General features: G+C 40.8%; 1 protein-coding gene across 6 annotated transcripts in view; it reads left to right on the top strand.

Moving 5' to 3' along the window:
- The window catches only part of dennd2b (DENN domain containing 2B), a 403,328-nt gene that overhangs the window by 339,573 nt on the left and 51,437 nt on the right, over positions 1 to 12,318 (top strand). For all 6 annotated transcript variants that reach the window (XM_048545174.2, XM_048545171.2, XM_048545172.2 and 3 more), the window contains 2 exons: positions 8,978 to 9,118; positions 10,272 to 10,420. In XM_048545174.2, the coding sequence (XP_048401131.1) occupies positions 8,978 to 9,118; positions 10,272 to 10,420 (290 nt within the window). The remainder of the gene's footprint in view (positions 1 to 8,977; positions 9,119 to 10,271; positions 10,421 to 12,318) is intronic.

Below are 12,318 nucleotides of genomic sequence, written 5' to 3' on the forward strand. Positions count from 1 at the left end.
GTTAGTCATTATACCTTAATATTTCCAATAACTGCCATTTATTATACTCCATGGAGATCAACACTATCTCACCACCCCCCCCCCCCCCCCCCCCCCTCCGCCCCCACCGACCATTAACACAATGTGCAAGATCAAGAATGGGTTTTCCTGAAAATGTAACACTGTTCTGTTCAAAACGAAATTGATAGCTTGAATGCAGGCTACGACAGAGAAGTACTATATCACTATTAGCTGCATCTTTAACTGAAGGGCTGTTAGAGACAGGCAAGAAATGCTAGCCTTACCAGCGATGCCCACATTCCGTGGAAAAAGAAACGAAAGGAAATAAAGGCCTTGGAGAAACTATATCGCTATTGGAAAGATCACTGTTCACTGAGAATTCAAGATTAAATTCAAACTTCATTACAGCTAATGAGACAGAACAAGAGTTAAATGGTTAGACTGAGGACTTTTTGTGCCTGCAACTGAAGGGGCTCTTCAGATATTTAATTGGATTTACCTTTGTCCTCTTATCTGTACTAGACTAGACACGCTTCTTAACTCATTTGGAAGTTACCTGCATTTGTGCATGTAGTTAGTGTTGCTCTTTATTTTTGGGGTGTTGACATAGGTAATAAAACTCCATTCTTTTTCACTCAAGAAAACCTTGGAATTGGTTGTCACACGTTTGATCTGGTTAAATAAGTTTAGTCAAAATGTGATATTTACAAGCTAAAACAAAAGAGGGCGGATCAAAAAAAGGAGGGAGTCACAACCCATCCTCACCTGGCTGTGATAGGCCGTAAGCACCAGGATTAAGGCTGAACATGACTGTGCAAATAAGGACATTGCGTAGATGACTTGTTTCCCATTTGATGGGAAAGCATTCTCAGAATTGATAATTGAAATTCAGAACATTTTTTGTTCTGTTTCTCTGATTTGTATTGATTGTCATTCACTTGAGAAAGATGGTGTTCCAGAGAACCAATGAAAAGCTAATGTAATTCTTACATTCAAGGACATGAGTGGCTTGCTGGCCATTTCAGAGAGCATTTACGGGTCAACCACGTTGTGCAATTACTACTATGCCACCAGCACCCAGGGTTGAGAGGGAGAGAGAGAGATAGACAGATGTGGTGCGAGTTACATGCTGTATAAGAATGTCCTCTCGGACAGGCAGATGGATTATTATCGTGTACAAACATGAAAATTGAGTGACAAATTAATTCTGAACTCTATCTTCAAACTTCGTATAGATTAGTGTATAGATTTCCAGAGCTGTTTGAAATCCACTAGTTTAGATGAGAATACAGTAGAGATAAACAGGCAAGCAAGCCTTTGATTGTTGACTAGTTGAAATGTTTCTGTGCCCAAATTAAAGGCTCCTTCAAGAATTTGTCTAAGGGTGTACATCCATTGCTTTGGAGGTAATTTCCAACACAAGTCATTTGTGCTACAGTGGATATTTTCCTAACTTCGATTTGCATTTCCCAGTTGTCAACTTTGATAACAGTATGGAAGCAGGTTGTACAGCTCTACCTTCTACATCTGATGACGAACAGGAGGAGCAGCAGCAACGCTAACAACAGAAGGGGGAATACCATCAGTAACCTTCTCATCCACCAGGTGCTCCACTGGACAGACTGGATGAACTTAGAGGTCCGGCCTGGAAATTGAAAACCTTGGCACAGGGTATGCAGAGAGAGGATCGGCTTTCTGGATATTACTGCATAATATTAGCTCAGGGCACCCAGACTTTGAGGCCAAGTTATTGCTGACATCTTCAATCTCCTGGAGCAAGATCTAGCTTCAGCTGGGCCTAAAAGGGCAGATTTTGGCAGTGACTGCAAACATGAATTTATTTGGCTTTAGCTCCTTCCAGACAACTACTAGTGCTATCTGCAAAGTTTCACAATTTGTTGCATGGAAGTGCATCCCCAGTTTACTGGTGCCATGTTTACCAGTGTTACCACTTGTCCATTTTCTGACTAATGAGACCAGTCAGAATTTTGCTCAGCGTATTACTTGATGGCCTGGTTGTAATGAAGGCAGTGTGTTATCTTTCCAGTGTAAGTATCACATACAGTTAAAATCATTTCTATGATACACACCTGAAATGCACTTCGGTGTACATTTTTTACTTTGGTTGTACTCCATAGCCCAATATCAATGGTGTCAAAAACAGTATTATGTTTCCCTATCCTTCTACATTGATAAATCTTAGTCAAGGACTGTGGCTGGCACTAAAGGAAAAAGCTAATATGTACACTTTGGAAATGCCACTGTGACCAAGTGTTGTGATTTTATAAGCATTTTTGTGCCTTCTTTTCATATCCCGTGATTTGGATCCCGAAATGTCATTGTCTTAATTTTATGGTATATGGGTAGCATCCCTACCTCTAAGCCAGAAGCTTTGGTTCAAGACCCCCTCCAAGACTTAATGGTGACGGAAGTTATGTTTATAATGTCACAAAACATGCTGATGAGTTGATTGTTGTCCTGTAATCCTTTGGCTATGGCCGTGGCAAGTGGTAAAAATGGAGATGACTCGTCAGTCATACTTGAGGTGGAGTGCCACCCCTCGTGCTACAGCCTCTGGTGATCCTATTTGAATTGATCAGTTGCCATATGTTATTGTGATGAGAACTGGAGTGCTTACTACTGGAATCCTAATTTATAAGGACGAGAATTCAAGTCTTCACTACCAGCAAAGAGCTGCACGAGATATGAGCACAGGATTGATTGTGTTGTACTAACAAGGTTCCAATTACGGCAGCAGAGCCTCATAATTTCTGTCTATTGTTAGCATATGGGGAATATGGAACGTGCTTTATGGATCAACGCAAATCCGATTGATCAACTATTGATTAACAGAGCCATTGCTTTACTGAATAAATCAAATACATTTTCATTACATTAGATTCAGGAATTTTTTTAAACCAGTATTTTGCAGATCAAATTCCACAATTCCATCTGTTTATAATCAGGGCCTCTGTTTTATGATGCCTGAATACGTCAAATTCCATTTTTATTACAGGATTCCTTTTTGCCAGAGCTTTGAGATTGCGTTTCATGACTGTCCGTATTTCTGGGAAGAGAGAAAATCAATAGTATTGTTGATAAGTGAATTATCAACAGAATATTTTAATTGGAAGCTCTAAGTAGTTCCATCATGTGTGCAACAGGGAGAACAAAGGGTTATGCCTTGCCTGACACCCACACCCCCACCCACCCCCTCCCTATTGCTGACTGCTAGCATCTAATGACCAGCTGTTATTTTAGTTACACTGTGCATCATCAGGAACAGTTTTTATTCATTCATGGGGTGTGGGCATCAATAGCTAGAGGCCAGCATTTATTGTATCTAGTTGCCTAGAGAGGGTGGTGGTGAGGTGCTTTCTTGAATCATGGCAGTCCTTGAGCTGCAGGTAGACTCAGAGTACTGTTTGGAAAGGAGTTCCAAGATGTTGGCCAGTGTGACGATGAATGGTGAAATAGTTGCTACTCAGCATCGTGTGCTGCTCAGAGGAAAACGTGCTGGTGGTTACCATATATCTGCTTCCCTTGTCCATCTGGGTGATATAAGTCATGGGTTTTGAATGTGCTGCTCAAGGAGTCTGAATGAATTACTCCTGTGTGTCTTGTAGATGGTAAACTCTCACACACTGCTTTCATACTGTCCTCTGGCTTAATCCTGTCTCTCACTATTTGGTGGCATTAGGTGTACACCAAATTGCCATAGCAATGGTAGAAGAGTCTGAGAAAAGAGCAGGAGATAGTTGGCAATAAAGGGAGGGATAGTGTTTTGTTAAATTAATTCAGTTCAATTCGATAGGAATGGATCTTGTTTCTGTGTCACTCAACTCAGAAAGCTGTCTCCAGCACCTTCTATATTTTGGTTAAATTTTGACATAACACTTCTATTCTGTGTGAATTTCTTGAAGTTAATGTGAGTACAAAGTGAGATCTGGCAAAGGGTACAGAATGCCAGCTGAACACAAATGCAGGAAGATTATGTGCAATTGGATTAACTGATAGAAAAGTACATTCAGAGATAATGAAGGAAAATTACATATGCTAGAAACCTGGCCACTGGTTGCACCTGTACCATTGTCATGCCTTAGTTCCACCTGGCCTTTTATCTATTTACAGCACACATGCTGGTATTCAGCTGCTAAAGGAGCATGGGAACACAGCTGTGAAATTCAGAAAAAGTCCCTTGTATTCAAAGAATCCAATCGATATTTAATAAAGTTACATATTTTATGTTGCTCCAAAAAGATACAGGTTCTTCTATATGATTAAGTTAACAGTTTTTGGTAAAGATAAACACTGGGCTGGATTTAATGGGAGAGTAGACTACATGCACCATCCCCTAAAGGAAAATCAATTAAAAGCTGACACAACTCAAAGAAGCCTACATCCACAGCCAGAACATGCTGCAAAGGTGCTAATCAGAAAGAGAGTCAAGCCTCCACCTCTGAGTTTTTAGGGCTGGGAGGAAGTCAGTCAGTGAATAGAGGATGATTGTAGATTTGGAAGGGGGCTAGTTTTGAAGGCCAGGTAGGACTGAAGAAAGCAATGAAGTTGGGTGTGGGTATGGTACCATCGTGGAGGGATGCCACTCATGCACACAAGGCACCTTCTGAATAATGTGCTCAATTCTTTTCTAATCTTTCACAACTTTGCTTTGAAAAATTAGCTGCCAACTCCCTGCCTATATCAATATATTATAGTGTGGGCAGGTAACATTCCAGTCAGTTGGTTTGGAGATAGCTTAATTGATGGCATTATTCAATTACAATAGGTGAGCAGGATGTCAACGCTCACCTACCTATCTACATAATGGGCAGTTTGCTTCCATTTATTCTACAATTTGCCAACTTTGAAACTTTCCCTGTAGAAACTAATTTACATCAAAAAGAGCAGCTGTCTGAATAACAGCTCTTCAAGAATACCACTTTTATTTCACTCCAATCTGAAAAACCACTGTTCTCTTTTCTGTCCTTGGATCAATTTTCCTTTTATGCTGCCATTGTCACTGTAAGCCTATGGGTTTAACTTACAAGCATACTAAGTAGTATTTTATCAAATGCCTCAGTTACATTGGATTCGTCCCATCCAGATTTGTTGAGTTTTTACTTTGAAAATGGGCACATATCTTTGTCTCAGAGATAGTAGGAACTGCAGATGCTGGAGAATCTGAGATAACAAGGTGTGGAGCAGGAAGGCTGATGTTTTGGGTCTCAACCCTTCTTCAGGAATGGGGGAGGGGAAGGGGAATCTGAAATAAATAGGGAGGGGGGGGGAGGTGGAAAGAAGATGGATAGAGGAGAAGATAGATGGAGAGGAGACAGACAGGTCAAAGAGGCAGGGATGGAGCCAGTAGAGGTGAGTGTAGGTGAGGAGGTAGGGAGGGGATAGGTCAGTCCAGAGAGGAGGGACAGGTCCAGGGGCGGGATGAGATTAGTAAGTGGGAGATGGAGGAGGGCCTTGAGATGGGAGGAAGGATCGGTTAGGGAGGCGAGGATGAGCTGGGCTGGTTTTGGGATGCGGTAAGGGGAGGGGAAATTTTGAAGCTTGTGAAGCCCACATTGATACCATTGGACTGCAGGATTCTCAAGTGGAATATGAGCATCATTGTGGCACTGCAGGAAGTCCAGGATGGATATGTCGTCTGAGGAATGGGAGGGGGAGTTGAAATGGTTCGCGACTGGGAGGTGCAGTTGTCCGGTGCGAACGGAGCGTAGGTGTTCTGCAAAGTGGTCCCCAAGCCTACTCTTGGTATTTTGTTTCTGTCTTCCTTAACTACTGCCAGATTGGCAGCATCAGCTTCTCTGTTGAAGAGTGATGTAAAGTGCTCATTTAGAACCTTAATTATGTACATTAACTACTTCCACTGAAGTTCTTTGTTTGGTCCCTAATAAACCCCACATTTTCTTCGACATATTTTGCACATGCATGTGCTTTGTCTATTTCCAAAGCTATTCCATACCAGATAACATGATGAAACTTTTTCAAATGCCCTTCTCTGGAAACGAGCTCCACTTTCCCTAAGGTTTTCCCGAGAATCAAATCAAATTTAACTCATTGGCAGCAAATTCACTGATCATGAAAGCTCTTTATTATAGATATTTTGGGAATTCCTCAAAAAATATATAAAAGTGCTGGAGATGCTCAGTGGGTGTGGCAGTATCTATGAAGGTAGAAAAATTTATTAGCACAAATTCAATGTGATTTCTTCTGAACTCGAGTTGGACTTAAACATTAACTCTTGTTTCTCTGTCCAGACCTGCTGAGTTTCTCCAGCAATTACTGTCTTTATTTCAGATATCCTTTTGCAGCACACTGATTTCATTCAGAATTTTTACTCATTTCTCTTTATACTGTTCCCTGTTAACTGTTCATTTTATTGTAATTGATGTTCCTTATTACTGTTATGTAGTTTTGCATTCTTATGTCCTTCTTCCTGAAGTTAGTCTGCAAATCTGCTCCCTTGCTCCATTTCACTATTTGATTGCCTGTGTTATACCCAGCGTCGTGTGTTAATCTCGCTTTCTTCATACCTTAGCAATAAGTTTTAATCATTTACCTAACTGGATACCCAAATTCCATTACTGTCTGTAATTCTTAATCTCTCACCATTTAGAAAATATTCTGATCAGTACTCAGTGCACTGACCAATGAAAGCAGGCATGGCAAATGCCACTTTAACCACTCTGTCTACCTGTGACTTCAGTTTCAAAGAGCTATTCACCTGCACCCCTAAGTCTCTGTTCGACAACACTCCCTAGGGCCCTACACTTAAGTATATAAATCCTGCCCCGGTTTGCCTTACCCAAAGGCAACACCTCACATTTATCTAAATTAAACTTCATCTGCCGCTCTTCACCCCATTGGCCCATCTGATCAAGGTCCCATTGTAATCGGGGATAATCTCTAATTTTCTTCACTGTCCATTACACCCAACAATTTTGGTGTTATCTGCAAACTTACAAATCATACCTCCTATGTTCACATCTAAATCATTTAAGGAAATGACGAAAGCAATTCACTTGGCATTGATCCTTGCAGCATACTTCCAGTCACAGGCCTCGAGTCTGGAAAAACAACCCTCCACAATTACCCTCTGTCCTCCTTTCAAGCCAATTTTGAATCCAGTCTCCTGGATTCTATGTGATCAAACCTTGCTAACTAGTTTACCGTGTGGAACTTTGGTGCCTCCCTAAAGTCCACATGGACAATAACTAACAATTTGCTGGAAAAGCTCAGCACATCTGGCAGCATCTGTGAAGAAAAATATCAGAGTTAACGTTTCAGGTCTGGTGACCCTTCCTCAGAGCTGATGCTGCCAAATGATGCCAGACCTGCTGAGCTTTTCCAGAAACTTCTCTTTATGTTCCTGATTTACAGCATCTGCAGTCCTTTTGTTTTCCATGTGGGCAATGTCTATTGCTTTGCCTTCTTCAGTCTTCTTTGTCACTTCTTCAAACAAAACTCAAGTTAGTGAGACACAATTTCCCAAGCACAAAGCCATGCTGACTGTCCCTAATCAGTCGTTGCCGTTCCAAATGCATGTAAATCCTGTCCCTCCGTATCACCTACAACAACGGGCGGCACGGTGGCTCAGTGGTTAGTACTGCAGCCTCACAGCGCCAGAGATCCAGGTTCAATTCCAGCGTCGGGTAACTGTCTGTGCAGAGTTTGCACGTTCTCCCCATGTCTGTGTGGGTTTCCTCCGGGTGCCCCGGTTTCCTCCCACAGTCCAAAGATGTGCAGGTTAGGTGGATTGGCCATGCTAAATTGCCTGTAGTGTTCAGGGGTGTGTGGGCTCTGGGGGGATGGGTCTGGGTGGGATGCTCCAAGGGGCGGTGTGAACTTGTTGGGCCGAAGGGCCTGTTTCCGCACTGTAGGAAATCTAATCTAATCTAATCTATCTCATCCACCACTGACATAAGGCTCACCAGTCTGTAGTTCCCCGGCTTTTCTTTATTACCTTTCTTAAATAATGGCGCCAAATTAGCAAGTTTCCAGGCTTCTGACACCTCACCCATGGCTATTGATGATACAAATATCTCCACAAGGAGCCCAAAAATCGCTTCCCTAGCTTCCCACAAATATCTAGGTAACACCTGATCAGGTCCCGGGGATTTACCTGCCTTTATGAATTTTAAGATGTCAAGTACAACCAATTTTGTAATACGTATTCTTTTCTGGTATCACTATTTATTTCCCCAAGTTCTCTAGCTTCCATTACCTTCTCTACAGTGTATACTGACGCGTAATACTCATTCACTATCTCAAACTATGGTTCCACACATTCACACGTAGATGGCCTTGTTGATCTTTAGGGGACCCTATTCCCTCCCTAGTTACTCTTTTGCCCTTAATATATTTGTAGAATCTCTTTGGATTTTCCCTAACCGCATTTGTCAAAGGTAGCTCATGTCCCCCTTTTGCCCCCTTGAGTTTACTCCTACTTCCCTTAAACTCCTCCAGGGATTCACTCGTTTCCAGCTCTCTGTCCCTGTCATATGCCTTCTTTTTCTTGACCAGAGCCTTAATATCTCTAGTCATCCAGCATTCCCTACACCTTCTCGGCTTGCCCTTCACCCTAACAGGAACATATTATCTCTGGCCATGCGCTATCTCAGCTTTTGAAGGCTTCCCACTTCCCAGCTGTATCTTTGGCCAAAATTCTATGCCATTTTCTTTTCATCTACCATTTAAAGTAATTCTCACAAAAACACCTGGATGCATCTGCCAGTCCAGTTCACGTTTATCTTTTTGTTACATGTACAGCATGTTTACCCTTCCCATTGTTTGCGGTCTGAATGTGAAAAGCATCAGTGGCTTCGGCAACCTATCAGCATAGTGCTTTCTCGAAATATTTCTTGAATGCTTACTACTTCAATTTGTTTGGTAATTCCAAAAGCAAGTTTGTTAAAAAGAATGTATGGGGATGTTTTATTCACATTTAATTGTTGTACTTGAGCAGATTCTGGATGAAGTGGAGAGGAGGCGTGGAATTTCTGCTGCCCTGGTCTATCCATTCATGAGAAGTTTAATGGAGTCTCCCTTCCCTGCACCAGGAAGGACGATACGAGTCAAGACCTTTCTACCAGGGGCTGGGAATGAGGTGCATGATTCTCTTGTTAAAAAGGCCGTTGATAAATAACGTAATTAAGAAGATTAGAAATTAACTTTTAAAATTTTGAACAACCAAAACCCAACTACAAATTGACCAAACACCTGTATATGACAGCAAGTTTATTAAAAGTATATATTAAATTGTATCCAAAGATTCTTTCAGAGTCAAAAAAAATTAAATTACTGCTTAAAGTGCAAGGTGCTCAGTGAAGATAAAGAAGTCCCCTGATTCCTTTGTTGAATAAAGAGTTTACAAGTAATGCATATCATATTGAAGTAAAATAAGAAAATTGAGGCCTGACAGTGGTTCACAGGATAGTAATTCAATCAAAATGTCTAGTGGTCATAATCTATTTAAAGCAAGTTTAAACAGTTTGATGGCATTAAGTCTAACTGCCATAAACCCATTACCATTCCTGTGCTGTTAGTCATTATGTTTAAAAGTCACAAAATAAATTATGCATTATGTATGCTGTGTTGATAGTTTAAAGCTGAGAAAGTATAGTGTCACAGTATATGCCTTCGGTTTTTCCATGACAACACGGTATTGATAAATGTTTCTGCTGTGGGTTATCAGCAAATGTACAACACAGTTTTAGTAGTTGAATTTCAAATAAGATGGCAAGGGAAAATCAAAAATATTCACATTGGGCAGCTAACATAAATTTATTTATAATTGTACTCGATTTGGGTTCAACTACCAGTTTTAATGGTATTATGAAATGAAACCGTGTGTTCTAAAGAAACAAAATATTAGAATATCGTTGTACAGTTGCTTCTGTTAGAATACAGTGCTAAGCCCTTGAAAATTCCATTTTGTTTCTAAATATAATCTAAATAATCTTAAACATCCAAGTGGCAATTATAGGCAAATTAGTGAGCAAATATTTGAATGCTTTTTCTTCATGACATTAATGACTGTGTTAAATGGTGAATTGCGGAATGTTATACAATTTTATTAGGTATATATTCACTAATATTAATACCAACTTTGCCTAAATTTAGAGAATACTCCAGAGAACCTATTTGCTGACCATAACATTTTCCCGACTCAAAGACATGTTAAACCAACTCACCTTTGTACCTCCCCTAAATCTTTAGTGACTGATACAGCAGCCTGACAGCTGAACTTATCATTTCAGGTTATTGAACTTCGACGCCCCATGGACTCACGATTGGAACACGTAGACTTTGACTGTCTCTTTCGTTGTCTCAGCATACGACAAATTATCAGGGTCTTTGCATCTCTATTGCTTGAGAGGCGGGTGATATTTATCGCAGATAAACTGAGGTAATGGACACATTCTGCAGGTTTGGAATGATATTTTGATTCTCAAATACATGACAATGGGTTACTAGAAGTTACCACAGACATGGTTTCTAACAACTTTTCTCAAAATTGTAAAAACTGTCAGTTATTTTTGATGTATTAGTGGTGAGAAAAAAATGTGATATCGTTCTGTATCTTACTACAATGGAGGCACCAAGAGAGGATGCACTGGAGCGATTAGTTTGTATACAGTATGGTAAGATTTAGTTGATAAATTTGGTTTTGAATGTTTATTTTGTGGTGATTTATTTTCGTGCGTTGTAGCCAAACCAGCAGATGGTCATGCCAGAAAGAAGACAAACAATATGAAGCTGTTTGTGTAAGAGGATGTGGGGTTACACTTGTAAAAATTGCATTCAAGCGAGTCCTTCACAGACAGTACCAAGAAAGAGGCTTTCTTGTCTACCTCCTCCTTTCTTGCACCTCTTTGTCCTCTCTTACTCGTCCAACTTATTGTCCTCAGTTGCTTTCTATATAGCTAGTGGTACAGCTGTATCTTTATGATGGCAAAGTTGTGCTCTGAGCAGCAGATCACTACAAATCTTGACGTGTTTTAATAAGTACCACAAGGCTCTTCCAGAGCTGTGCAAGCAGTGTAGCCATTGTTTCATTGCACGAATGGTCTGCTGTATCACGTTGTGTGTAGTACCACAGTTTTCATCATATGCAGGATGAGTACATGTGCACGTCGCTGGCACACTGCAGTTTATGTGCCATGTTGTCAATTCCTTTTTTTTTCACCAATCATCCTTTGGATTGCTGTGGTTGTTGAAATGCAGCTGGCTGATGGCTAGCTTCAGACAGAAGGCATTGTGATTGCTGCTAGTGTATTGAAGATTGACTTACATGATTTTCAGTATGGATCACAATGTTGAATGCATGGAATTCCTTTCACTTTTGGTATAGGGCAGAGGTGGCATGCCCCCCACCGAATGCAATTTATGTACATTCAGTGACATTGTGCACTGTGGGGGAGGTGGGGCTGCTAATCAGTGAAAGGAGAACAGTTCATCTCAGTTTTAAGATACATGGAAGGGAGTTTCAATGTGTCTTTTGTGTCCTATGAATGCTCTTACATTTCTAATTTGTGCTGTATGCAGTTGTGTGAGTTGTGCTGAGTAACCATACTGAAGTCGAAGTTTGCATCTATGCATTGAAGATCCACTGGAAGTGTGCAGAACAGACAAATCTTGGCTTCAATCTGCATGTAACGCTGATTTGATTACAGCAGCAGTTAATGACTGCTGTTAAGCTCACAGAGTTGAACATGTATACAACAGCTGGAAGGATCCCAAAGTCAGCATTTAAAAGGATAATTGTGTTGGTTAATTGCTGCTTCTGCTGTTGCTGTGATTCTACAAGTGTCTTGTGTTTTCTATCATTGGTCTATATTGTGCTACACAGATTGATTTGGTGGGTGGTGAAAGAATTTTTGCTATCTTCAAGGCTTCTTCACAAACTGGCTATAACACATGTGCAACAGTAGAGTAGGCAGTAACTTTGGAAAAGGAGTAGGGGCTACTGGAAGAAGGGTGGAGGAGGTGGAGAAGACTCTCACCAGGAGGTCATATGGGAAGCTGATCTCCGACATGTTTATCCCTAATGAGAACGAATGAAACGTATTTTCCTCAAATGGACAGGGAAATTCAATATTCTTCTTTACATAACAATGCATAGCAACTTGCAAGACGCTGCAGATATCTCAGTTTTAGCCTGGAAGGAGCCAGATACATAAACGTTTGGTGCTGTAGTCCCTGTGTCAATGATTGGTAATACTGTAAATTGTCCTGCTATGATGTTGCAGCTGCTGACTGACACCACGGAGGACATCCTCACTGAGGGACAGAGATAACATTGTT

This window comes from Stegostoma tigrinum, chromosome 17 (genome assembly GCF_030684315.1).
Source record: "Stegostoma tigrinum isolate sSteTig4 chromosome 17, sSteTig4.hap1, whole genome shotgun sequence".
NCBI lineage: Eukaryota > Metazoa > Chordata > Chondrichthyes > Orectolobiformes > Stegostomatidae > Stegostoma > Stegostoma tigrinum.